Raw genomic sequence first — 24,970 nt, forward strand, 5'->3', positions numbered from 1 at the left:
GCTCTAAAGCTTGGGACTTTGACCCAGGAGGTATGTTTTCCTCCTGTTGATCACCTGATGTCCTTCCTGTTCATCCCCTTCCCCCACCACTCCCAAAGCACAGCCCAGGGGATCCTTTCCTTTCCCTGGGTTTTTCAGGGAAGTGGAGGATACTGGGGTGAGGAAGGCAGAACCTGGGACTTGAGTGCTGAGGGCAGTGGTTGGAGGGGGTGGCACAGCTGTGACCCCCCCACCCTCCTTAAGTCTGTCCTTGCTTGGCTCCTGGGACACCCTATTTTCCTGGGGTTGCTTCCTCCTGTTTCCTCTTGCCCCTTCTTCCTTTGAAAGACCTTTGTGTGTTGGGGGTGTGTCTCCTTTCTGTGCTCTCCTCCTCAACACCCCTACCCCCGCTACATACACTGGGGAGACCATGAGCTCCCAGGCCTCAGTTACCATCCCTTTGCTGCAGATGGCTCCCAGATGTTCCACTCCAGACCCAGGGATTCTGCAGCCTTCCAGATGTCTCCCTCTGGAAAGTCCACAGGCACTGCAAGCATAATACCTCAAAATGTATAGCTCATCAATCCTGCAACCCCCCAAACTTGCTCTGGCCCCTACTGAGGCACCAGCATCTACCCAGCTGCCTATGCCAGAAACCTGGGAGTCACCTGAAGCCCTGCCTCCTGCCTGTACCCATTCTCCCAGCTTGGCACTGTGTTCCAGCAGCCACACCCCGGCTTCTCTACCTCCTCAACAGGGCTCAGATCTGTTCCCACGGGCACTTCCTGCCCAGGTCCAGGCACTGGTGTTGTGGCCACTGTAGCAGATCCCTGGATTCCTCTTCTCCAGCCTTTGCATGCCCCTTTCACTCTCCACACTGCATGGAGAGGTGTTTTCCCAAACACAAAACTAACCATGTGACTCCCCTCCCTAAAATTCTTGCAGAAGGCACCAGTAGATGTTTGTTAAATTCAGCCCCATTCCTTACATTCCAATCAGTGATTCTCTGGCTGTTCATTAACACACACAGTGCTTACTCCAGTCTGTGTTAGAAGACTGTGAGGACACCAAGTTGGGTGTGGCAGGGAGGCCAGGATATACATGTTTGGGAGGCATCACTCAACTCCAAGCAAAGTTCCCCCAGACCACCTTGAGACACTCCATCTTTAGATGGCAATGGGCCTGACTGCACACACATGTGAACACACACACACCCACACACACCCACCACACACACACACACCACACACACACACACACACACACACAGAGGAAGCAGGCCCGAGGCATGATGTCTGAGTGCTCCCGCTGGAGCAGGAAGGCAGAATCATCCTGCCATAGGAAGGGTTGCCCAGGAGGCCTGGTGAATAGGAGTTTGGTGACTTCAGGGAAGAGAGGCTGTGGAGGTGCCTTCAGCTCAGGCGCTGGCTCCTGGGGACCTTCCATCTCTGATGAGACTTTGTTCCAGTTGGCCTGCTCCTTTCTGGGGAGTCAGCATCTCAGCTTCCCATGCTTCTGGGGTGGGGGATGGGGCAAGGAGACCAGCAGGACCCTTGGTCAGGGGCTTGCTCAGGAATTCTGGCCGTTCTCATTCCCTGAGCTGGAGGGCCAGGTGGATACCACGTGATCCTGGGGAGGCTTTTGCCTCTTTGGAGGGCTCTGGCTTCAGGGCCTCCCTGTTCCAGGGGCTAGGTGTGCCTTCCTCAATGCTGCTTTTGGCTATGAGGGTGACAGACCCAGGGCTTCTGGGCCCCAGATCGCACCTTGCCATCTGGGGTGTCCGTCCTTTGTCCCCCACAGCAGGCTGTGTTTGCCCATTTTCTCCTCTGCCATGGGTGGATATGGATCTGAAGTTGGGTGTTGAAGCCTCTCACCAAGGCTGTATCTTGTTTTGAGGCCCTGCCCGGTTTCCAGGGACCACATCTGGGGCCAAGAGGAAGAACTGAACTGGGCCTAGGTTAGCTGTGCTGGGTCAGGGCCTGGGCATGGGCTGTGAAAGCTGGGGACTGGGACCTTCAGGCCCTCTATTGAGATCTTTGCAGGAGGGGGTGGATTTAGGAAGCTACTGGGCTGGGCCAGGGCGTGGAAGGCACTGAAGCCGTGGTGTGTCCCAGCATTAGAGTCCCAGAGTTTGGCTTGGCGGTGCAGGGGCAGGTGGTGGGGAGAACAGGAAATAGGCCAGGCTCTCGGGGGAGTCCGGCAGCTTTGAGCCTTCTCTGGGCTTCTGGGGTTTTCCCCAGGCTCCTGAGGCAGCCAGCACATTTCTTAATCCCACTGTCAGCCTTCCAAGAAGCCCCGCCCACTGGGCTCAGTCAAGGCAGGCGCGACTGTGTGTCACCCCTTTCTCTAGAATCTAGCCCCACTGCCAGGAAAAGGGAGCTCAGGGCATGGAGGTGAGGCTGGGACTCTCCCACATCTGCTTGGTCCTCATACCCACCTCCTTAGCTGGCCCCTAGAAGATGACCTCGAATGCCAGCGCAAGTGAGCTGGGCACCAGCCAGGGGAGGCCAGGCCTGGCAGCTCATTACCATGGGAGGGAGGGCAGGTTCTCTCCGACACCCGTCTTTGTGTCTCCTCCCTCCCTCGTCTTCCTCCTTCCTAGCTCCTCTCCTCCAGGGCCAGACTGAGCCCAGGTTGATTTCAGGCGGACACCAACAGACCCCACAGCAGCTCCACGAGCCCAGACACCAGCGGCCAGAAGCAAGGCTAGGAGCTGCTGCAGCCATGTCGGCCCTCGGCCTCCTCATTCTGGGTCTGCTCACGGCAGTGCCACCTGCCAGCTGTCAGCAAGGTAGCTCAGGAGGAGAGGGCTGGGCACGGGAGACCCAGGGGTGGATAGGTGGTGTTCTGGCTCCCCTCCCCAGGGCCTTGATACTTACAGTTTGGAGGGGGAGCAGGGACTGCGCTAGCTGAAAGAACTTTCCAAGGCAGAGACCTCTGAACCAAGTCTCTGCCTGTCACTTGTTTTCAACGAGTGAAAAGTGGCAGCAGTTGGTTCTAGGATCTCAGGGAGGAACAGGATTTGAGGCCCAAGCCCCAAGAGCAGGCATTGCCCAAGGGATGGCCGGGTCCTGAGTACAGGGGGCCCAGGGATACAAGTAGGGTGAGAGTGGTGCCCAAGCCACCCCTCAAAGGCTTGGGCTTTGTCTCAGCCTCTTGGGCTTGGGTAGAGAACGGTGCCCAGTGCGACTCCCTCAAATATCTGCGCTCTTTGTCCTGCTCTGCCTGAATCGATGTGTGACCTTGAGCAAATCACTGCCCCTTCCTGAGACTCAGTTTTCTCACCCGTAAAATGGGAACAATAAACCCCACCCTGCCCACCTCCCGGGGCTGCTGCCAGGTCAGGGGTGTAGAAGGGCTTTGCACCTGGTGAAGCAATATACCCAAGGTCTGGCTTTCATTCTACACTGTCAGGCTGCATCTGCAGCCAAAGTCTGGGGACTCTGCAGGTGGGACTTGGTCCAGAGGGGACTGGCAAAGATACTTCCAGAGCTCCCCTCCCACCCCCACCCCGAGCTCTTATGTGTGTCTGCTTCAACTGTCTCTCCGGTCTTGGAAACCCTCTGGGGAACTGCAGACCAGAGAGGTTGAGTCACAGAGCAGGGCAAGAAAGGACAGGGCTCAGACCACCTTTCTCCTGCCCCAGGCACTGCCCCTTGCTGTATGTGCTAACCCCACATGGGAGGAGGAGCAGCGACTGTGGTCCCTGGGGCGACTGGAGGGAATTGGCTGCAGGGTCTAGGAGGAAACAGGGAGGGGCCTCCAAGGGTTGAGCCCTAACTCCCCATGCTTGAGCAACCACTGACCTGAGGGAGCAGTCTGAACCCCCAGGGAAACAATGACTCCCAAACACTGCTTTTGGCAGGTGTGGAACTGAGGGTAATCATACTGGGTGTCTTCTGCTTCCCCTGGAGATAAGTGAGGTCTGACCTCACTACAGGCCAGAGAGTTCCTAGCCTCCTTCCTCCTTCCCAATATTTGCCAGGCTCGGAGAAGAGGTCAGGCCTCCACTGCAGCAGGAGAGCTTTTGGTAGACTCAAAGGAGGACATATGAGCAGGAGTGAGCCAGAGGAAGGTTTTCTCATGTCCAGCTTGGGTCCCTCAAAATATAGGGATGCAGGTATATTCTGGCCTGGAGGCAGGACCCCTCTGAAGCCTCCTGCTGTCCTGCGTTTTGTCCTGGGACTTCTCCCTGCTGAGGGTCTTTTCTCTACAGGGCTGAGCTCCTGCAGGCTCATGGAGTGCAGTGATGCTGGGGAAGAGGAAAGTCCTTTGGGGAAGCAGAGGCCTGAAGGCAGGGACTTCAGGAAAATCTTGAGGGACTGTGTTGGTGTCAAGGGTCAAAAAGCAGAGAAGGGACCTGGTGCAGTAGCTCATGCCTGTAATCCCAGCACTTTGGGGGGCCAAGGCCAGAGGATCGCCTGAGCCCAGGAGTTTGAGACCAGCCTGGGCAACATAGTAAGACCCTGTCTCTATTAAAAAATAAAAAAAGTAGAGAAGGGTGAACGGTTGGGGCCTCAACCTAATCTCTGGGCCTAGTCCCTGGGCACCCAGCTAGGGGAATCAAAAGGAGCTCAGGTTTTGAGGATTCTTTCCTGGTCCCCAAGACCCAGAGTAGAGTTCACCCCTCCGTTCTGCCCCTCTAAAGATGTCCTGGTCCACTCCTCTCTCTGGGTACCCCAGGCACCCCAGATCTCCCCAGCTGAGCAGCCCTGAGAGTCTCCCACTCTCATACCCTTCCTACCATCAGAGAAACGTCTTGCTACAGAACAGGATCTTCTAGATCCCAGACCAGTCTTGTCAGCTCTGGGTCCTCCTCAGCCTTCTGGGAGCCACTCCCAGCTGCAAGGCCTAGGCCAGCTGTCCAGGGGGCTGCCCTTTGGTCCCTGGGGCTGCATGTGACCCACCTGGGGGAGGGAAAGAGGCTCTGGGCTGCCTAGCTACAGCACTCTGAGGCTCTTCCCTCCTTGGCTTCTCACTCCTTCCAACTCCCTTCTCTCTGAGCCTCTGCTGTTGTTCTTCCAGCTCCCTCCTTTTCCTAAGCTCGGTGGAGCTTAAGATGCATAAGTGGGTCAGATGGGCCGTATCCCACCCCTGCCTCCCCAGAATGTCTCCTTGCTCCTGGCAGCTGGCTGAGGGCCTTCAGCACAGGTGGGGCCCTTGGAGAGTGAGGCCCCTGGCTCTCCTGCACATGCAGCCCCACTGTGGCCCTGTCTGCTACAGCCCCTCTCCCTTTGTTAGGCCTGGGGAACCTTCAGCCCTGGATGCAGGGCCTCATTGCGGTGGCCGTGTTCCTGGTCCTCGTTGCAATCGCCTTTGCAGTCAACCACTTCTGGTGCCAGGAGGAGCCGTGAGTGCTGCCCAAGGGTCCCTGAGCAGGCAGGGTGGGTCCAGGACCACTGCTCTTGCTCTAGTAGCGGTGAGAAGGGCCTCAGAAACCCTGTGTCCAATCCTCCCCCTGTGTGGAAGGGAAAGTGAGGCTCAAGCTCATGGGGTGGGTTGGTGACAGTCGGAATGAGAGCCTAGGCTTGCTGGCTCCCAGACCTGGGCTCTGTGGGCCCCACAGCTCTGGCGCCCACTCCCTGTGAGCTTTGGGGAAACGGCTTCTCTTCTTGGCGTCTTGGTGTTTCTGCAGAGCCAGGATAGCAGCCCAGCCTGTGATGGGGGCTGTAAGGACCTCTAGAAGGGGCGGTCCCTCCTTTGGGTGGGTCAGCTGTGGTACAGACAGGGCATGGGACAGACACACCTCCTGCTCTCACAGGCTCAGACTGGAGTGAGCTGTCAGAAGTTCAAGAGTTGCTGCTGAGGGAGAGTGCAGAGGACACTGCAGGGCCTGACCTGGTCCGGGGTGGTCAGAGACGGCTTCCCCATTGCACGTTTATCCTGAAACCTGACTAACGAGGAGGAGTCACTACCAGGATAGAGTGACGTGGGAAGAGTGCTGCAGTTGAGAGAAGGGTACACCCAGGTCCGGAGTTAGGGGCATGGCGCCAGGGCTGCTGGGGACAGACACACACAGGTGAAGGGCGGGTGGGCTGAAATCCAGCTCACTCTGCACTCACCAGGTCAGGACCTTCAGGCAAGGCTGCCTCTGTCCCCAGGGGCATTTCTTCCCAGATTTCACAAAGGTGGCCTGGTGGCTTGAGTGCTGAGGAAACCCCAGTGGCTCAGTGGGTGGAGACAGTGATGGAGACATCTGAGATGAGGCTGGTGAGGTGGGCAGGCCCAGGCCAACCAGGCTCTCGCACACCCAATGACCTGAGCTTTGGACTTTACCTAAGTGAGCAGGAATCCAGTGACAAGCTTGTTTTTTGTTTTGTTTTGTTTTTTGGAGATGGAGTTTTGCTCTTGTTGCCCAGGCTGGAGTGCAATGATGGCTCGATCTCGGCTCACTGCAACTTCTGCCTCCCGGGTTCAAGTGGTTCTCCTGCTCCAGCCTCCCGAGTAGATGGGATTACAGGTGCCTGACACCACGCCTGGCTAATTTTTGTATTTTTAGTGGAGACAGGTTTCACTATGTTGGCCAGGCTGGTCTCCAACTCCCGACCTCCTGATCCACCTGCCCTAGCCTCTCAAAGTGCTAGGATTACAGGCATGAGCCACTGCACCCTGCCTCCGGTGGCAAGTTTTTAAGCCAGTTTCGGGATGAGACACGGCCTTTGCAGAATGACCCTGGCTGCCTCGTGGCACATGCACGGCGGCGGTGGAGAAGTCTCCAGTCTGCAGGCCTGGAGAGTGGTGAGGGGGTGGGTATGAGGTCAGGAGGGGGTCTGGACTGTAGCGGTGGCAGAGAGGATGAAGTGAAGAGACGGGTCTGAGCACTGTCTAGGAGGTGGACACCCTGGGAGTTGGTCATCACAGACAGCAGCGGACTCGAGGGGAGGAAGGCAGGGATGGCATCTAGGTTTCTCATGGCGGATCACTCACCAAGGCCCAGAACACAGGAGGACGAGCAGATGTAGGGGCAACTGCTGAATTTAATTGGAGATATATTAAGTCTGGGGTGCCTGTGGGATGTCTAAGGAAATGAGCAGGTGTTTGGGTCCCTGTGACCCTCATGAGAGCAGCTTCTGGGAGGCTTCAGGGAGAGCCCACACTGTAGGGGATTTAACGTTGAGTAAGAGGCGAGGAGGTTTTTGTTGGATGCTCTTCAGATAGACTTTCTCCACCTGCCCAAGCTCTGCCTGAAGAGCCACCAAACACATCTGTGCCCACTGCCCAAGGCACGACCTGGGGAAATTTGGGGCAGACACTGCATCCTGCAGGGCCTGCTGTGGAGGCTGAACTGAGGGCATCTGGAACAGAGAGAGGCTTTGGACTCAGGATAAGTCTTCTGCAAATATTTGGCCCCCCACCATGGAGTGGGGAGAAAGTGTGAGACCCCCCATGGGTGGGGCCAGAAGCCGCGGCTGACAGGCCCTGATGCACACAGCTCTGGGAAGGGCAGTTGCTGGCCTTCGGGCTTGTGAGAACCAGGACCCAGAATAGGGTCTGCTTGGACGAGGGGGGCCCCCACTGCGGAGCCCCACTGATGAGTCCCATCCCCAGGGAGCCTGCGCACATGATCCTGACCATCGGAAACAAGGCAGATGGAGTCCTAGTGGGAACGGACGGAAGGTACTCTTCGATGGCGGCCAGTTTCAGGTGAGGTGCAGGGCAGGGCTGCCCGGTCTGTGCTCTCTGGGCCTAAGGAGAACCTCAAGACGGGTGCTGCTGGGGGGAGGTGGCTGGGGAGGACGGAGACTCACGTGGGCAAAAGCCAGTGAGGCAATGGGGGCTTTGTGAGGATTGCAGGGCTCTGTGGGGAAAATGCAGCCTCTGTGTGGGGCGAGGGCTCCGGAAGGGGACGGAGACTTCGGAGGGTAGGGTTCAGCGTAGGGGAGGGGACTCATAGGGCAGTGGGTACAATGGGGAGAAGGGGTTCAATGGAGGAAGGAAAAAAAGAGTGAGGGACTCAGTGAGGGGAAGGCTCAGTAGAGGATGCAGCTCAGTGGGGGATGGGTTCACTGGGGTATGGACTCAGTGGGGGATGGACTCAGTGGGGGATGGAGCTCAGTGGGGGATGGGTTCAGTGGGGGTGGACTCAGTGGGGGATGGGTTCAGTGGGGGAGGGAGCTCAGTGGGGGATGGGTTCTGTGGGGGATGGAGCTCAGTGGGGGATGGGTTCAGTGGTGGATGGATTCAGTGGAGGATGGACTCAGTGGGGGATGGACTCAGTGGGGATGGGTTCAGAGGAGGATGGAGCTCAGTGGGGGGTGGGCTTAGTGGGGGATGGAGCTTGGTGGGGGATGGAGCTTGTTGGGAGATGGGTTTAGTGGGGGATGGAGCTTAGTGGGGGATGGAGCGCAGTGGGGGATGGGCTTAGTGGGGGATGGACTCAGCAGGGGATGGACTCAGTGGGGGATGGGCTCAGCGAGGGATGGACTCAGTGAGGGATGGACTCTGGGGGATGGACTCAGTGGGGAATGGGCTCAGTGGGGGATGGGTTCAGTAGGGGATGGGTTCAGTGGGAAATGGGTTCAATGGAGGATGGACTCAGTGGGGGATGGACTCAGTGGGGGATGGACTCAGTGGGGATGGGTTTAGTGGGGGATGGAGCTTGGTGGGGGATGGAGCTTGTTAGGAGATGGCTTTAGTGGGGAATGGAGCTCAGTGGGGCATGGGCTTAGTGGGGGATGGACTCAGCAGGGGATGGACTCAGTGGGGGATGGACTCAGTGGGAGATGGGTTCAATGGAGGATGGGTTCAGTGGGGAATGGACTCAGTTGGGGATGGTCTCAGTGGGGGACGGGCTTAGTAGGGGATGGACTCAGTGGGGGATGGGTTCAATGGAGGATGGGTTCAGTGGGGGATGGACTCAGTTGGGGATGGAGCTGAGTGGGGGATGGGCTTAGTGGAGCATGGTCTCGGTGGGGGATGGGCTCGGTGGGGGATGGGCTCAGTAGGACCCAGTAGTGGAGCAGTCCACAGGAGGAGGGAGATAGGTGTCAGGGAGGGGATGCTGAGAGGCTTCCAGTCTCGGATGCATAAGCCCAGATGTGGTCAGGACAATCCCCTTCTGGGAGTCAAGCTTTTAATCTGGAAGCTATTACTGTCACAAGTGCAGGAAGGAGCAGGGAGAAGGGGATAGAATGGGAGGAGTGATGATCCACCAGGCCCATGCCTTCTTCTTTCAGGTCCAGTGAGCATGAGAATGCCTATGAGAATGTGCCCGAGGAGGAAGGCAAGGTCCGCAGCACCCCGATGTAACCTTGTCTGTGGCTCCAACCCCAAGACTCCCAGGCACCTGGGATGGATGCCCAGTGCTACCACCCAAGCCCCCTCCTTCTTTGTGTGGAATCTGCAATAGTGGGCTGACTCCCTCCAGCCCCATGCCGGCCCTACCAGCCCCTGAAGTATAGCCAGCCAAGGTTGGAGCTCAGACCGTGTCTAGGTTGGGGCTCGGCTGTGGCCCTGGAGTCTCCCCTCCAGCTCAGAAGAGCCTTCTGGAGAGGACAGACAGCTCAGCACCTCCCATCCTGCTCACACGTCCTTCCCCATAACTATGGAAATGGCCCTAATTTCTGTGAAATAAAGACTTTTTGTATTTCTGGGGCTGAGGCTCAGCAACAGCCCCTCAGGCTTCCAGTGAGTCCTCATCTTGCTTTCTGAATCATGACAGTCACCTTCTGACTCTGTCATAGTGGCTTTGGGGGATTATGCAGGAAGCCCCTGTGCCCACAGGGCAGCTGGGACCGAGGGGGCCCAGGCTGGGGAGGGGCTGAGAGTCTGTGGCCAGGGTGAGGGTGAGGGTAAGAGAGGGTTAGTGTCTTTTCTGGTGTTTGAGAGTGAAGCACCCTCAAATGGGAGAGTCTGATGACACCTGGGAGAACGGGGAGGCAGGGAGACCAGGACAGGTGAGCCCATTTCTGCCAATGGGCTGGTTCTTGTCCCCTCAGGCCAAACCCTTTCTTCAACCAGAGCAGCCAGGCAAGGCTTCCCAGGGCAGAGCAGGGCAGACCCTGATATGAGCTAGGTTCCCCTAGTACTGATCAGTTTCATGTATATAGGGAAGGAAGAGGATGTCAGAGGCCCATGGGCCAGAGAGCTCACCCACTCTACCCTTGCTCCAGGTAGCGCCCCTCTTGGAAGTCCCCGCCCCCAAAGCATCCTTCATCCCTGAGACTCTGGGCTTTTCCTTGCTTAGCGCCGCTCACCCTCTGCCTCTGTGCTGGAGGTGTCACAGTGGGTTCACACAGATCTAGCTCTGTCTCCCTCCGGTAGCCCCTCCGTGCTGGGCTTTGGCATAGGAAGTGTTAGGAAGGAGTCTTGGGTTGAGACTCAGGAAGCCCAGATCTGAGTCCTGGGTCCTCTGCCAACTTGTGTGTGAGCTTGGGAAAGCTGTTGTCCTCTCTGAGCTGAGCTTTCTCTCCATGGAAGATTTGGCCAGTCTCACGGCAGAGCTGGAGGAGAGCCCAGTCCTTGCCTATGCCTGCCCCGCCCAACGCCCAGTCCTGGGGTGGGAGTCAGGGTAGGGTCGGGAGGATCAGGAAACTGGGTCCTAGTAGGAGCAGGGGAGAGGGGAGGCACGCCTTGCCTGGCTGGCTGAACCTGGAGGCCCCTCACTTCTGTGACTGTTGGCCTTATGGGAACAGCTTCTGTCTCTGTCCAGGGTGATAACCTGAGAGACTCATCCAGGATAATTCCCAGATCCAGAGAAGTGGGGCCAGAAGGTAGGAGGCCATCCACCTTGTCCCAAAGTTCTCCCTCTGCCACTTGTCTCAACCTGTCACAGCCCCCATGCTTCATGTTATGGCCATTCTTTTGCTATTCCAAGGCTTCACCAAGTACCACTGGGGAAGACTCATCTTAAATGGGAATCATTTCTTCTCACCTCATTGGGTTTAGGATGCAGCCTGCAGCAGAGGGAAGAGGCCTGGGGGTGGGGGAGCAGCGGCTTTGCTCCAGACCTATCCTTGCCTTTCTGCGTGTCTTGAGACAAGTCACCTCCCCTCTCTGGGCTTCAGCTTAATGAACTGTGGCTTGTGATTTCTACTCTAGGCTTTTGCTTACGTGGCTGCCTGTGACTCATGCCTTTTCACCCCACCTCTGCCAGTTTAAACTCTGCCCATTGTTTTTTCTTGACCCTACCAAGGTTCCTCCTCTTCTGGGAAGTCTTCCTTGATTAGACCAGAGGGCAAAGCCAGGCCAGCAGCCAGCCCAGCTTCTCCACTCACTGAAGGAGAGACAGAGGTTCCTAGAGGGTCAGGCCTCTGCTAAGGCACAAACAGTCCCCTCTTCCTTTCCTGCCTCCTGGTGGGAAGCTTCTGACGGCCGGATCCGATTCTCCTTGCACAAGGCCACATTTCCTCCCAGCTCTGCCCTCAGTTGTCCTTGGCGGGTGGGCGTGGGTTCGAGTCAGGTCACTCCACCAGCCTGCCAGGGCCAGAAGGCAGAGCCACCATCCCTGTCTCCCTGCAGCAAGTGAATCCCAGCCCCTCACACCTGTGAGGTTTTGCCAGGAGAAGCCTGCTTCTGCCTGGGCTCACCTTGCTCCCCAGCAGCTGTCTGAGCCCTCTCCAAGAGCCTCCTTGGCCCCCTTCTCATTCTGTCTTGCTCAATATGGGCAGATCTAGGAGAGTGGGAACCCTAGGGGCTCCTGCAGGGGCTGGGCTGGCACTGACCTTACAGCCCCTCACCCTCACCCCATGTTTCTGCCCTGATCCGGAGGGGGTTGCTGGGAGCAGGGAGCTGCCGGCCCCAGAACCGCTGAGACCCCCAATCCTTATCGCTCATTCCCACCTGCCAGCCTGGCCAGATCGGGGAGGGAAAGGAGGCTGGGCCCGGGCCAGGGTGGTGCTTAATGACCCTCCGGGGGCCTAATCTCAGACTGGCAGCCACGGAGTGGCTCAGGCGCGCTCCTGGAGAAGGCTGATAACGCACCAGCTGGGCCCCCACCATCTATCGCTGCACAGCCAGTCCCAGGGGCGGCCTCCCAGGGCCTGGGGAGGGGGAGCCTCTGGACTAGGGCGGGGCTGGAGGCGAGCTCTCCGCCCCCAGCCCTGAGGGAGGAGATCCTGAGCTTCCTGATTGGCAGACAAGGGAGAGACCCAACCTGCAGGAGGGGTGGGCTGGGCCGGGTGGGAACCTCCAGACACCTGTGCTCCTTCTCTCTTTCCTGCTCTCTTCCCAACCTTTTCTCCCCATGTAGGACCTCTCCTGCCCAGGCCTGTCTCCTCTTTGTCTCTCCCAGCCTCCATCCATCTCTGTCTCCCTGTTTCTCAGTCTGTCCGCCTCTGCTTTTGTCTCATCCTTTGCCTCTCTCTGTCCTGTTTCCCTTTCTCCTCCTCCACCTGAGCTCAGCGCCCACCTCCTCTTTCTGCCTTGCATCCATTTTCAGTTTCCAGCTGGTTCTCTTGGTTGTCCCCTTCCTAGCTGTCCCCTGCCTCCCAAGCTTCCTTGATGTCAGCCCTTGGCCAGGCAGTTCCCATGATCTCATTGGTCTCACTTCTGTGTGTGGTATCATCTCTCCGTGGTCCCTTCCACCAGCTCTCTGCCAGGACCACAGGCTGCCCCAAGCCCTGGCTCTCAGACCAGGATGTCCTCTTACTGTTGAGGACATTTTTGCTCTTCCTGGAACAGGGCTTGCACCTTGTTTTCCCCTCTCCCACCTAAAACATGTAAGTTTCATAGGGTTACATTATAGGTTATACCCAAACTCAGGCAGGAAAGAAAAGCCTCCACCCAGCAACTGCAGAGCTGAAGGGAGACTGCAGCACTGCTTACTTTAGTTAGACTTGAAGAGGAACTTCCAGCCAGGAGTTGGCTTTGAAAACAGGCTGTGGCGTTGCGTCTCCAGAGTGCCAGGTGGTCAAGGGGAGTTTCAAGATTACTGCCCTCATACTCAGAGTGACATATGCAGAAATACTATCTGTTTATTGTGCTTCAAGGAGCCATAAGATCAGGACTACTGCTGGACAAAGCCTCTTCCCGCAGCCTAGGGGTAGTAAAGATGGGGGGTAGAGGTGCTGGGGCTGGGGCCAGAATCACACAGTCTGCTCTGGCCTCTGCCCAACTTCACAGGGAAGTCAGGTGGCTGAAGCCAGCAGAACTTGCTCTGGGACCAGGGTGGAGGCACCTGCCTCCCATCCAGACCTAGCTGGGGGGTCTTGACTCCCCAGCTTGGCTCTCCTCCCAGGTTTTTTTTTTTTGTTGTTGTTTTTTTTTGTCCCTGGCAGTGCGTGGGTGACCAAAAGCTTGAGCTTGGGAATCATGCCGATTGGTTCAAATTCCAGCCTGCTCCTCACTGCCTGTGGGATCGCCTAGCCTTTCAGATCTTCCATTCGTTTGCCCGTAAAATTGGCTCTGTAGTACATTCCTTGCAGGGCTGCTGGGAGGAAACAGAGATGACATCCGTGTTATTATTGCTCCAGAGACTTGCCAGGAAGCCCTCCATGATCAGCGTAGATGCCATTTCTTCCCAGATGCTCCTTTCCCCACTCCTGGGTTCAGCACTTCCTGCGGGCAACTTCAGCCCCTGCTCCTCCCTCTCTTTGCACCCGCCTCACCTGCCCCACTCACTCCACCCACCCCAGGGTGCTGTCTACTTGTCTGCATCCTGCTCCTGCCCTGGGTCTGGGAGCTCCTCAAGGGCAGGAATGGAGTGACTTCCCTCTCTGTGCACCCAGGACAGGGCTGGGCAGGAGAAGGGAAGCCCAAGGAGTGGTGAAGAGCCCCGAAGGAAGGGACTAAACTCCAGCCATCTGTCCCGCGGTGTCTGTTCATACCCCTCCTCCCTGCACGGGCTCAGACATACACATGCGCATATGCTCACTGTCTCTTTCTGGTTGAAGGTCCTGGGAGCCCTTCGGAACTCTGCTGCCTGGCAGGCCTTCAGTTTCGGGAGCTTTTCGTCTGCCCGTGGCCTCGGCTGCCACCTGGTGGCTGCACGCTCTAAAGGAAGCGTAGATTGAGCAGAGCCTCGGAAGTTGAGCTTCAGGCGCGGCTCTTCCCCGTCACACTGGGACCAGACGCATTTCCATGACGTGGTCCCAGGAACCTCTCAGGTCATGCCTGCAACTGGGTCCTCCTGTGGAATGCAAGGGCAGTGGGGCCTCCGAGCCCCCTCCTTGTGGCCCCAGTGGCCGAGTCTGCGAACACCTCAGCCTCCCTGCATCGCTGGTGGGGTCAGCTTGGGCGTTTAGCCATCCTAGTCCTGACATTACACCTCCTCTTTCGGCAGGGGTCTGGGAGCGCAGTGGCTTTTGCCCCGGGCCATTTTTTTCCCCGAGGATGAGAGAGATGGCATCATTTCTGGGACCTTGTTCCCTGGAGACTCTGGCCCCCTGAAGAAACAAGATAGAGAGGGCTTGGCAGAGAGAGAGAGAGAGAGAGAGAGAGAGAGAGAGAGAGAGAGAGAGAGAGGTATTAAGGATGAATCCCAGTGTCTGCTCTGAGCAAATTGGAAGATGATGGCATCAGGGGCACTGCTCTGGGCTGTATAGACTGTGCCTCCACTAAAGGGTCCCTGAGACCAGGTGTGGGCCCGTATCCCTGGAAGGAAGGGTAACTTCCTCTGATTCGAAGGCATCATATAGGCTAGTGAATGGCACTGAGAATGGCAGATGCCAGGAACAAGCAGGAGCATGTGTGGGATGAGGATGCAGCGTGGATGTGTGACGTTTCGGAGCCTGCAACACATCCGTAGGCAAGTCCTGGAGGAGCAGTTGGATGCATGGTGGAGTTCTGAAACAGCTGGGCAGTCGGCACTTGAGCCAGAGATTCTGCTTTCGACTTGGATGCCCATTGAGAGGTTAAGAGCTCAGGTCTGGGTCAGGCAGCTTGGAAGCAGCACAGCTTAAACACTTGGTAGCCTGGGACTGTGGATAAATCAACGTGACTCTCGGAGCTCCAGTTCACTGTAAATTAGGGCAGTAAATGATGTTTACATGGTAAGTGGTGTTATGAATGTTAAACATTCACATGAAATACACAGAATAGTGCTTAGCAACAGTACACAGTAACTGTTAGCTATTTAGAAAATTACTGTTGTTATTATGATTATTTATTACAGAGTGAACTGACTTGGATGAGAGATCACGGTGCGTCAGAGCTAGCAAGATCCTTAGGATCATTTAGCCCGGTTTACTAACATTACACTATGGAATTTAAGCCCAAGGAATGGAGAGTACCTGACCAGGGTTATGTAAGGAGTCGAGTGAGAAGTAAGCTGGACGCTCTGCTCGGCTGGCTGGTACAGAATGTGCCAGACCCATCTGCCAGCCTGGATCTCTTGAGGCATCAGCACAATGGACCTGGCCACACTGATTTGTTCCACACCGCTGAGGCTGGTACAGTTCTGGACATGGACTTTGTAAATGAATAACTGGGCCTTTGGTCAGTTCTAGCTGTGAGCTTGGAGGTATGGGGTGGGATGGTGAGGACAGGTGGGGGCAAAGTGAGGAAAGGGGCAGGGAGGAGAGGCGAGAGAGAAAAAGGGGAATGAGACAGGCTGAGCTAGTGAGCTGGAATTGGAGGTTGGGAACAGGCTTTCCTTGATGGTGGTGGTGCTGTTTTCTTTTTAATTTTAATTTTATTTTATTTTAAGTTCCAGGCTACATGTGCAGGATGTTCAGGTTTGTTACATAGGTAAAAACATGGTGGTTTGCTGCACCTGTCAACCCATCACCTAGGTATTAAGCCCAGCATGCATTAGCTGTTTATCCTGATGCTCTCCCCACCCCCCGTCCCAACAGGCCCCACTGTATGTTGTTCCCCTCCCTGTGTCCATGTGTACTTATTGTTCAGATCCCACTTTTAAGTGAGAGTATGCAGTGTTTGGTTTTCTGTTCCTGTGTTAGTTTGCTGAGGATAATGGCCTCCGGCTCCATCCATGTCCCTGCAAAGTACATGATCTCATTCCTTTTTATGTCTGTATAGTATTCCATGGTATATATGTACCATATTTTCCTTATCTAGTCTATCATTTATGGGCATTTGGGTTGATTCCATGTCTTTGCTACTGTGAATAGTGCTGCAATGAACATACACTTGTATGTATCATTATTTTTTAATTTTTTTTGAGATGGAGTCTTACTCCCTCACCCAGGCTGAAGTGCAATGGTGCAATCTCTGCTCACTGCAACCTCCTCCTCCCGGGTTCAAGCAATTCTCGTGCCTCAGCCTCCCGAGTAGCTGGGACTACAGGCGCATGCTACCACACCCGGCTAATTTTTTTTTTTTTGTATTTTTAGTAGAGATGGGGTTTTACCATGTTGTTCAGGCTGGTCTCGAACTCCTGTCCTCAGATGATCCACCCTCCTGGGCCTACCAAAGTGCTGGGATTACAGGCATGAGCAACCACACCCGGCCACATGTATCTTTATAATAGAATGATTTATTCCTTTGGGTACACACCCAGTAATGGGATTGCTGGGTCAAATGGTATTTCTGGCTCTGGGTCTTTGAGGAATCACCACACTGTCTTCCACAATGGTTGAACTAATTTACATTTGCTGGTGCTGTTTTCTACATTGAATCTGAGGGCTACTGTATGATGTGTAAGACACTTTCTGATTGGAGCCTCACAATGATCCTACCAGGTGGTTACAACTGAGCCCAAGTTTTAGAGGAAAAAATGCAGACTCAGAGAGAGAAAAGTGATTTGCCCAAGGTCGCATAGCCAGCTAATGGTGTTGAACCCTGGCCTTTTGACTTTAAATCTATTGCTAAATAGGGTTCTGTTTGGTGTGTGTGTGTGTGTGTGTGAAATGGGGAGATAAAGAAGGCAACAGTGTTTGCCTTTGCAGAGCATGCAGTTCATTTGGAAACATGCATGTGGGAAAGTGGGGAGGGACCCTGTCAAGCATCTAAGAGGAGTGGTGGCATTTGCTGTGTCCACCTCCATCCTTCCCACTCACTACTCAGTGCCTGTAGCCTTGTCTCTCTCCCCAACACTCTGCTGGGACTGCTCTCACCAAAAACACTATTGTCCGGCTCCCTGTTGAAAGGTAAGATGGTCTATCTGATTCTTCTGCTCTCAGTATAATAGGATAATCACCATTTTCTCTGGGAAGCTGTTCCTGACCACCTGCCCTCAGCTCATCAAGCTCCCGTGAGCTTGCAGGCTCACCCTGGTCATGCCGCCCATCTCTCTGAACAAGATTGTGAACTCTGAACTTTGTGAGGCAAAGACCACATACACCTCTTTATTGCAATGTGCAAGTGTCCTGGAATATAGGAGGTCTCCGAGAGCTATGTGTTGACATGGAGACCTTATCCCTTGCACTCAGTTACACTGCTTCCAGTAAAGTATCAACTTCTAGATCAGCACCTTCAGCTCCACTCCCTCCTGCACAGCTCCACAGGTACCTCAGGTCCAAAATGGAATTCTTGATCTTTCACCAACCTGAGTCCTCTGTTCCTGTAAGTGGCACCCATTCACCCAGACTAGAGATAGGGGAGTCACCCAAAATCCCCCTCTCCCTCAGCCCCTGAGTTTCACTTTCCAACACATCTCCCTCTAGGTTCTTTCCAACACATCTCCCTCCAGGTTCAAGCCTCGATTTTGCTTGATGTTTGAAGCTGCCTGCTTCCTTGTTTTCATTTTTACCCCCAAGTTTTCCTCTGCACTGCAGCTAGGGAGACCTTTCCTGCTGGAATCCAGCCATTCACACCTGCGAGGGGAATCTAAATTCAAGGCAGGTGTAGCCTAGTGGCTATGTGCATGAGCTTGAAGCCAAATTTCCCTGAGCAAATCCCATCCTGCCAATTTTATATTAGTGGGATGTACCCTAACAAGGGTATATCAGGGACTGAATATGCAAATTAGGGATAAAATGAGGCCCATCTTATGAGGTTGTGGTGAAGAGTAAATGGATGTAAAGAAAGCATGTAGTATGCTCAGTGAATGACAGCCATCGTGATTTTCCTTTCCTTGCCTGCAATATCTCGAGCAGCCACTAGATGACTCCACCTCCTTCTCCCTTTCCAGTGCTGCCAACGCACTACTGCTGGAACTTCTGCCTCCCCTCCCCTCCCTCACCACACATCTCCATGCCCGTGTCGTTCATGTTTTTCCTTCTGCTAGCCTCACCTTCTTCGGGGCGTCTCCCTGACATCTTTTACTACATCTCACCCTCAGCTCTTGGAGGACGGGATGTCCCCACGAAAACTGGCATAGTGCCTGCATTGAACAAGTACTCAGTGTTTGCTGAATGAATGAATGTGGGTTAGTCAATACTAACTCAGCTACTTACATCACTTAGCCTCCCCAGGTCTCAGGATCTCCTTTTATCTGTGGTGGCCATCCAGTGTAAAGCCCTAGCATAAGACCTAGCATGCTTTAGACCCATGGTTGCCATGCACAGCCAGCTGCCTGTCAATCATTGCCCATTCCCATTGCCCACCAGCTATTGTCCACTCTATGTTCACCCCTGTTACCTCACCCAGCTGAGGGTCTTAAACGTAGTTTTACCTCTTCTCAAAGGTCATTCTTTACTTGGTAGGGTAGGGTCTAGAAATAGTCTGCAATTTGGTTACAGTCTAGATTTAATTTGCAACCCAGCTGGGCTGGGTGAGCCCAGGCTTGGCTGATGGTTCAGCTGAGCCAAGAGGGCTCCCATCTGCCTGGAAAGCATAGGCTCAGCCTCCCCCTTCCCTGAACCCCTACCAAGCATCCTGGCTGGCTGTGCTCCTGGTCCTCTTTTTCTCTAGTCCAGTTCCTGTCCTGGCTTGGGCACTGGTTTCTGGCCACTCCTCATGGATCTCTAGTCTCTGCCTCTGTCTTTGCCTGCTTGACCCTGGTACTTGTGCCACTTACATCAAAGCCCTGAGGCAATGACTATTTTTTATAGGACCGACTCTCAGGAGATGAAGATCCAATCACTCTATCAAAGAATATGAGCATTTCCGAGGCTCTTGTAAGGTACATGCTTTCTATTGTTTTCCTTAAGGGTTGAATCCATCTACACTTAATCAATTCCACCACAGTGTAAACAGTGTGTGTGGAGGGGCGTGGGGGTGGTGGTAGACTAACAGAGGCTGAACACTTTCCAAAAACTTGTTCACTAAGTTTATTGCTTTCTCCATATGTAATACCAGTTCCTGTTCTCTGTATTGGTTGCAATATCTTTTTTTTTTTTTGAGATGGAGTCTTTCTCTCTCACCCAGGCTGGAGTGCAGTGGTGCGATCTCTGCTCACCGCAACCTCTGCCTCCCGGGTTCAAGCAATTCTCCTGCCTCAGCTTCCCGAGTAGCTGGGATTACAGGCGCACAGCACTATGCCCAGGTAATTTTTGTATTTTTAGTAGAGACGGGGTTTCACTGTGTTGGCCAGGCTGGTCTGGAACTCCTGACCTTGTGATCTGCCCGCCTTGGCCTCCCAAAATGTTGGGATTATAGATGTGAACCTCCGCGCCCGGCCTGCTTGCAATATCTTGAACAGCCACAAGATGGCAGAACTTATACAGTTACTGGTTCAGCATTGATCGTCCCATCAATGTGAAGTTTACTTTTTGTCCTTTACCTGTCCACTTGGGCACTGCCCTGGTGTTATGGACTGAATGTGAAAACTGATGAGAAGATCAATACTGGAACAGGAACTCCCCCATTACCAGTGCATATAGGGGAGTCTGCCCAGGCTGGGGGTCTGAGTGGAGTGGCCATTGATGGATCCTTGGTGAGATGTGAGGGTGGATAGAACCCTGGCTAGAAGTCAGGTGTTTGGGATGCTAGAACTGGCCTTGCCCTGCGTCGAGTTTAGCTACCACTTATTTCTTGAGGACTATCTCCATGCCGTATTTTGTCCAACCACCACAGTGAAAGCACCTATCACCAGGGTTTGTGTCTTAGGCAGCTGGTTGTTTTATAGAGGTCTCAGGCAATGCAAAGCCCAAGACAAACCTGTGTGGTCATGGCGACCTGGCAGTCTTTATTAAAATGGAAGCTCTGATGGCTGAATTTGTAAACCAGGTCGTTGTGGTGCACGAAAGTATTCTGGCAAGGGCGGATGAGTTTGGTAATATTAGACACCACTTCTGGGCAGAAGTCTAAGGGTTCTGGAAGAGAAGAGGTGGAGCAGCATACTAACGGATGAAATGACTGGTGGCGAATGAGTTTACTTCTTGTCGTTTACTCATAACTTGTTCACTTGGGCACTACCCTGGTGTTATAGACTGAATGTATGTGTCCCCCTCAAATTCATGTGTTTAAATCTTAGCCCCCAGTGTGATGTTATTAGAAGGTGGGGCCTTTCGGAAAAAATTAGGTCATGAGGATGGAGCCCTCATGAATGAGATTAGTGCCCTTATAAAAGGGACCCCAACAAGCTCTCTTGTTCTCTTTCTGCCATGTGAGGACACAGCGAGAGGACAGCAGTCTACAGCCCTGAAGAGAGCCCTCACCAGCACCTGACCACACTGCACCCTCATTTCAGACATCCAGCCTCCAGAACTGTGAGTACTATATTTCTGTTGCTTATAAGTGATCCAGTCTGTGGTATTTTGTGAGAGCAGCCCGAATGACTACCTTGTGACTGAAGGTAGACTTCATAATAGTGTTCGGGGTCACTGGGAAATGTGTTCAGAAGATTTCAGATGTGCATCAGCAATGGTCTTCTTCCATTTGTCCTGGAAAGAGATGAAAATCACATCACAAAAATGCTCATCTGTGTCTACTGGCCCTTTTCCTTACATATGCCTGAAACTCCAACCTCTATGGGTGCCTTTTAGTGCTTGTCTGGGCTGTGACATAGAGAGAAATTGAACAAAATAAATGTACAGTATAATTACAACTACTGTAAAGCAAAGCAATTTGCAAACATCAAAAGGAAATCCTGTGTCCAAACTGCCTATGTCCTATGGACCACACTGTGGGGCTCTGACAGTATTCTGTGTGACTGCCAGAAGATAACTTGACCCTCTTTAGCTAAAGGTAACACCAACCAGAGTCTCTATGATCTCTCACACACAATGCTCATCATTTAATGAGAAATCAGTAGGCATGATGACCCATTCACCAAAAGCCAAAGAAAAACCAAAGCAGACAACAGAAATAATCCCATAGGAGAAACAGATATTGAGTATTCAGACAGAAATATTAAAATAGCCATGATTAATGTGTTTTAGAAAATAGAGAGAAAGATGGAGCATCTCATCAAAGAGTTCCATCTATAAAAAGACTGAAATGGGAATTCTGTAATTTTTATTTTATTTTTAATTTATTTATATATATATATACATTTTTTTTATTATACTTTAAGTTTTAGGGTACATGTGCACAACGTGCAGGTTTGTTACATATGTATACATGTGCCATGTTGGTGTGCTGCACCCATTAACTCGTCATTTAACATTAGGTATATCTCCTAATGCTATCCCTCCCCCCTCCCCCCACCCCACAACAAGCCCTGGTGTGTGATGTTCCCCTTTCTGTGCCCATGTGTTTTCATTGTTCAATTCCCACCTATGAGTGAGAACATGTGGTGTTTGGTTTTTTGTCCTTGTGATAGTTTGCTGAGAATGATGGTTTCCAGCTTCATCCCTGTCCCTACAAAGGACATGAACTCATCCTTTTTTATGGCTGCATAGTATTCCACGGTGTATATGTGCCACATTTTCTTAATCCAGTCTATCATTGTTGGACATTTGGGTTGGTTCCAAGTCTTTGCTATTGTGAATAGTGCCACAATAAACATACGTGTGCGTGTGTCTTTATAGCAGCATGATTTATAATCCTTTGGGTATCTACCCAGTAATGGGATGGCTGGGTCAAATGGTATTTCTAGTTCTAGATCCCTGAGGAATCACCACACTGACTTCCACAATGGTTGAACTAGTTTACAGTCCCACCAACAGTGTAAAAGTGTTCCTATTTCTCCACATCCTCTCCAGCACCTGTTGTTTCCTGACTTTTTAATGATCGCCATTCTAACTGGTGTGAGACGGTATCTCATTGCGGTTTTGAATTGCATTTCTCTGATGGCCAGTGATGATGAGCATTTTTTCATGTGTCTTTTGGCTGCATAAATGTCTTCTTTTGAGAAGTGTCTGTTCATATCCTTTGCCCATTTTTTGATGGGGTTGTTTGTTTTTTTCTTATAAATTTGTTTGAGTTTATTGTAGATTCTGGATATTAGCCTTTTGTCAGATGAGGAGATTGCAAAAATTTTCTCCCATTCTGTAGGTTTCCTGTTCACTCTGATGCTAGTTTCTTTTGCTGTGCAGAAGCTCTTTAGTTTAATTAGATCCCATTTGTCAATTTTGGCTTTTGTTGCTGTTGCTTTTAGTGTTTTAGACATGAAGTCCTTGCCCATGCCTATGTCCTGAATGGTATTGTGTAGGTTTTCTTCTAGGGTTTTTATGGTTTTAGGTCTAACATTTAAGTCTTTAATCCATCTTGAATTAATTTTTGTATAAGGTGTAAGGAAGGGATCCAGTTTCAGCTTTCTACATATGGCTAGCCAGTTTTCTCAACACCATTTATTAAATAGGGAATCCTTTCCCCATTTCTTGTTTTTGTCAGGTTTGTCAAAGATCAGATGGTTGTAGATATGCGGCATTATTTCTGAGGGCTCTGTTCTGTTCCATTGATCTGTATCTCTGTTTTGGTACCAGTACTATGCTGTTTTAGTTATTGTAGCCTTGTAGTATAGTTTGAAGTCAGGTAGCATGATGCCTCCAGGTTTGTTCTTTTGGCTTAGGATTGACTTGGAAATGCAGGCTCTTTTTTGGTTCCATATGAACTTTAAAGTAGTTTTTTCCAATTCTGTGAAGAAAGTCATTGGTAGCTTGATGGGGATGGCATTGAATCTATAAATTACCTTGGGCAGTATGGCCATTTTCACGATATTGATTCTTCCTACCCATGAGCATGGAATGTTCTTTCATTTGTTTGTATCCTCTTTTATTTCATTGAGCAGTGGTTTGTAGTTCTCCTTGAAGAGGTCTTTCACACCCCTTGTAATTTGGATTCCTAGGTATTTTATCCTCTTTGAAGCAATTGTGAATGGGAGTTCACTCATGATTTGGCTCTCTGTTTGTCTGTTATTGGTGTACAAGAATGCTTGTGATTTTTGCACATTGATTTTGTATCCTGAGACTTTGCTGAAGTTGCCTATTAGCTTAAGGAGATTTTGGGCTGAGACGATGCAGTTTTCTAGATATACAATCATGTCATCTGCAAACAGGGACAATTTGAGTTCCTCTTTTCTTAATTGAATACCCTTTATTTCCTTCTCCTGCCTGATTGCCCTGGCCAGAACTTCCAACACTATGTTAAATAGGAGTGGTGAGAGAGGGCATCCCTGTCTTGTACCAGTTTTCAAAGGGAATCCTTCCAGGTTTTGCCCATTCAGTATGATATTGGCTGTGGGTTTGTCATAAACAGCTTTTAATATTTTGAGTAACGTCCCATCAATACCTAATTTATTGACAGGTTTTAGCATAAAGGATTGTTGAATTTTGTCAAAGGCCTTTTCTGCATCTATTGAGATAATCCCATGGTTTTTGTCGTTGGTTCTGTTTATATGCTGGATTATGTTTATTGATTTGCATATGTTGAACCAGCCTTGCATCCCAGGGATGAAGCCCACTTGATCATGGTGGATAAGCTTTTTGATGTGCTGCTGGATTCGGTTTTCCAGTATTTTATTGAGGATTTTTGCATTGATGTTCATCAGGGATATTGGTCTAAAATTCTCTTTTTTTGTTGTGTCTCTGCCAGGCTTTGATATCAGGATGATGCTGGCCTCAGAAAATGAATTAGGGAGGATTCCCTCTTTTTCTATTGCTTGGAATAGTTTCAGAAGGAATGGTACCAGCTCCTCCTTGTACCTCTGGTAGAATTTGGCTGTGAATCCATCTGGTCTTGGACTTTTTTTGGTTGGTGAGCTATTAATTATTGCCTCAATTTCAGAGCCTGTTATTGGTCTATTCAGAGATTCAACTTCTTCCTGGTTTAGTCTTGGGAGGGTGTATGTGTTGAGGAACTTATCCATTTCTTCTAGATTTTCTAGTTTATTTGCGTAGAGGTGTTTACAGTATTCTCTGATGGTAGTTTGTATTTCTGTGGGATCGGTGGTGATATCCCCTTTATCATTTTTTATTGCGTCTATTTGATTCTTCTCTCTTTTCTTCTTTATTAGTCTTGCTAGCAGTCTATCAATTTTGTTGATCCTTTCAAAAAACCAGCTCCTGGATTCATTTATTTTTTGAAGGGTTTTTTGTGTCTCTATTTCCTTCAGTTCTGCTCTGATCTTAGTTATTTCTTGCCTTCTGCTAGCTTTTAAATGTGTTTGCTCTTGCTTCTCTAGTTCTTTTAATTGTGATGTTAGGGTGTCAATTTTAGAGCTTTCCTGCTTTCTCTTGTGGGCATTTAGTGCTATAAATTTCCCTTTACACATTGCTTTGAATGTGTCCCATAGATTCTGGTATGTTGTGTCTTTGTTGTCATTGGTTTCAAAGAACATCTTTATTTCTGCCTTCGTTCCGTTATGTACCCAGTAGTCATTCAGGAGCAGGTTGTTCAGTTTCCATGTAGCTGAGCGGTTTTGAGTGAGTTTCTTAATCCTGAGTTGTAGTTTGATTGCACTGTGGTCTGAGAGACAGTTTGTTATAATTTCTGTTCTTTTACATTTGCTGAGGAGTGCTTTACTTCCAACTATGTGGTCAATTTTGGACTAAGTGCAGTGTGGTGCTGAGAAGAATGTATATTCTGTTGATTTGGGGTGGAGAGGTCTGTAGATGTCTATTAGGTCCACTTGGTGCAGAGCTGAGTTCAATCCTGGATATCCTCGTTAACTTTCTGTCTTGTTGATGTGTCTAATGTTGACAGTGGGGTGTTAAAGTCTCCCATTATTATTGTGTGGGAGTCTAAAAGTCTCTTTGTAGGTGTCTAAGGACTTGCTTTATTAATCTGGGTGCTCCTGTATTGGGTGCATATATATTTAGGATACTTAGCTCTTCTTGTTGAATTGATCCCTTTACCATTATGTAATGGCCTTCTTTGTCTCTTT

At 51.6% G+C, this 24,970-nt stretch overlaps 1 protein-coding gene and 2 long non-coding RNA genes across 4 annotated transcripts in view; 2 read left to right on the forward strand and 1 right to left on the reverse strand.

Moving 5' to 3' along the window:
• Positions 1-2,281: 2,281 nt before the first annotated feature.
• Positions 2,282-9,606, forward strand: PDZK1IP1 (PDZK1 interacting protein 1). 2 transcript variants are annotated; one of them, XM_063656620.1, is made up of 5 exons: positions 2,332-2,372; positions 2,582-2,770; positions 5,221-5,329; positions 7,528-7,623; positions 9,156-9,606. In XM_063656620.1, the coding sequence occupies exons 2-5, from the start codon at positions 2,704-2,706 to the stop codon at positions 9,226-9,228; spliced, it is 345 nt and encodes a 114-aa protein (XP_063512690.1). In that variant the 5' UTR covers positions 2,332-2,372; positions 2,582-2,703; the 3' UTR covers positions 9,229-9,606. The 2 variants fall into 2 exon arrangements, with proteins under 2 accessions (XP_054344932.1, XP_063512690.1); XM_054488957.2 differs by having other exon boundaries at positions 2,282-2,770.
• A 3,262-nt stretch (positions 9,607-12,868) lies between these two features.
• Positions 12,869-13,964, reverse strand: LOC129012222 (uncharacterized). The gene is made up of 2 exons (XR_008493584.1): positions 13,775-13,964; positions 12,869-13,345 (listed from the first exon to the last, which is right to left on the reverse strand). It is a non-coding gene; the product is annotated as an uncharacterized LOC129012222 (long non-coding RNA).
• Positions 13,965-14,000: 36 nt separating this feature from the next.
• The window catches only part of LOC134738737 (uncharacterized), a 96,416-nt gene continuing 85,446 nt past the window's right edge, over positions 14,001-24,970 (forward strand). Inside the window, exons 1-5 of the long non-coding RNA XR_010124710.1 lie at positions 14,001-14,909; positions 15,032-16,967; positions 18,813-18,883; positions 19,129-19,246; positions 20,314-20,411. This is a non-coding gene — a long non-coding RNA (uncharacterized LOC134738737). The remainder of the gene's footprint in view (positions 14,910-15,031; positions 16,968-18,812; positions 18,884-19,128; positions 19,247-20,313; positions 20,412-24,970) is intronic.

The sequence above is a fragment of the Pongo pygmaeus genome, chromosome 1 (assembly GCF_028885625.2).
Source record: "Pongo pygmaeus isolate AG05252 chromosome 1, NHGRI_mPonPyg2-v2.0_pri, whole genome shotgun sequence".
Classification (NCBI taxonomy): domain Eukaryota; kingdom Metazoa; phylum Chordata; class Mammalia; order Primates; family Hominidae; genus Pongo; species Pongo pygmaeus.

Excerpts from the sequence above, each read along its gene's own strand:
- PDZK1IP1 (XM_054488957.2), top strand. The coding sequence starts at position 2,449 with ATGCCAGCGCAAGTGAGCTGGGCACCAGCCAGGGGAGGCCAGGCCTGG. Across the intron at positions 5,330-7,527 it reads TTCTGGTGCCAGGAGGAGCC|GGAGCCTGCGCACATGATCC; the intron begins GTGAGTGCTGCC and ends TCCCATCCCCAG. Across the intron at positions 7,624-9,155 it reads TCGATGGCGGCCAGTTTCAG|GTCCAGTGAGCATGAGAATG; the intron begins GTGAGGTGCAGG and ends TTCTTCTTTCAG.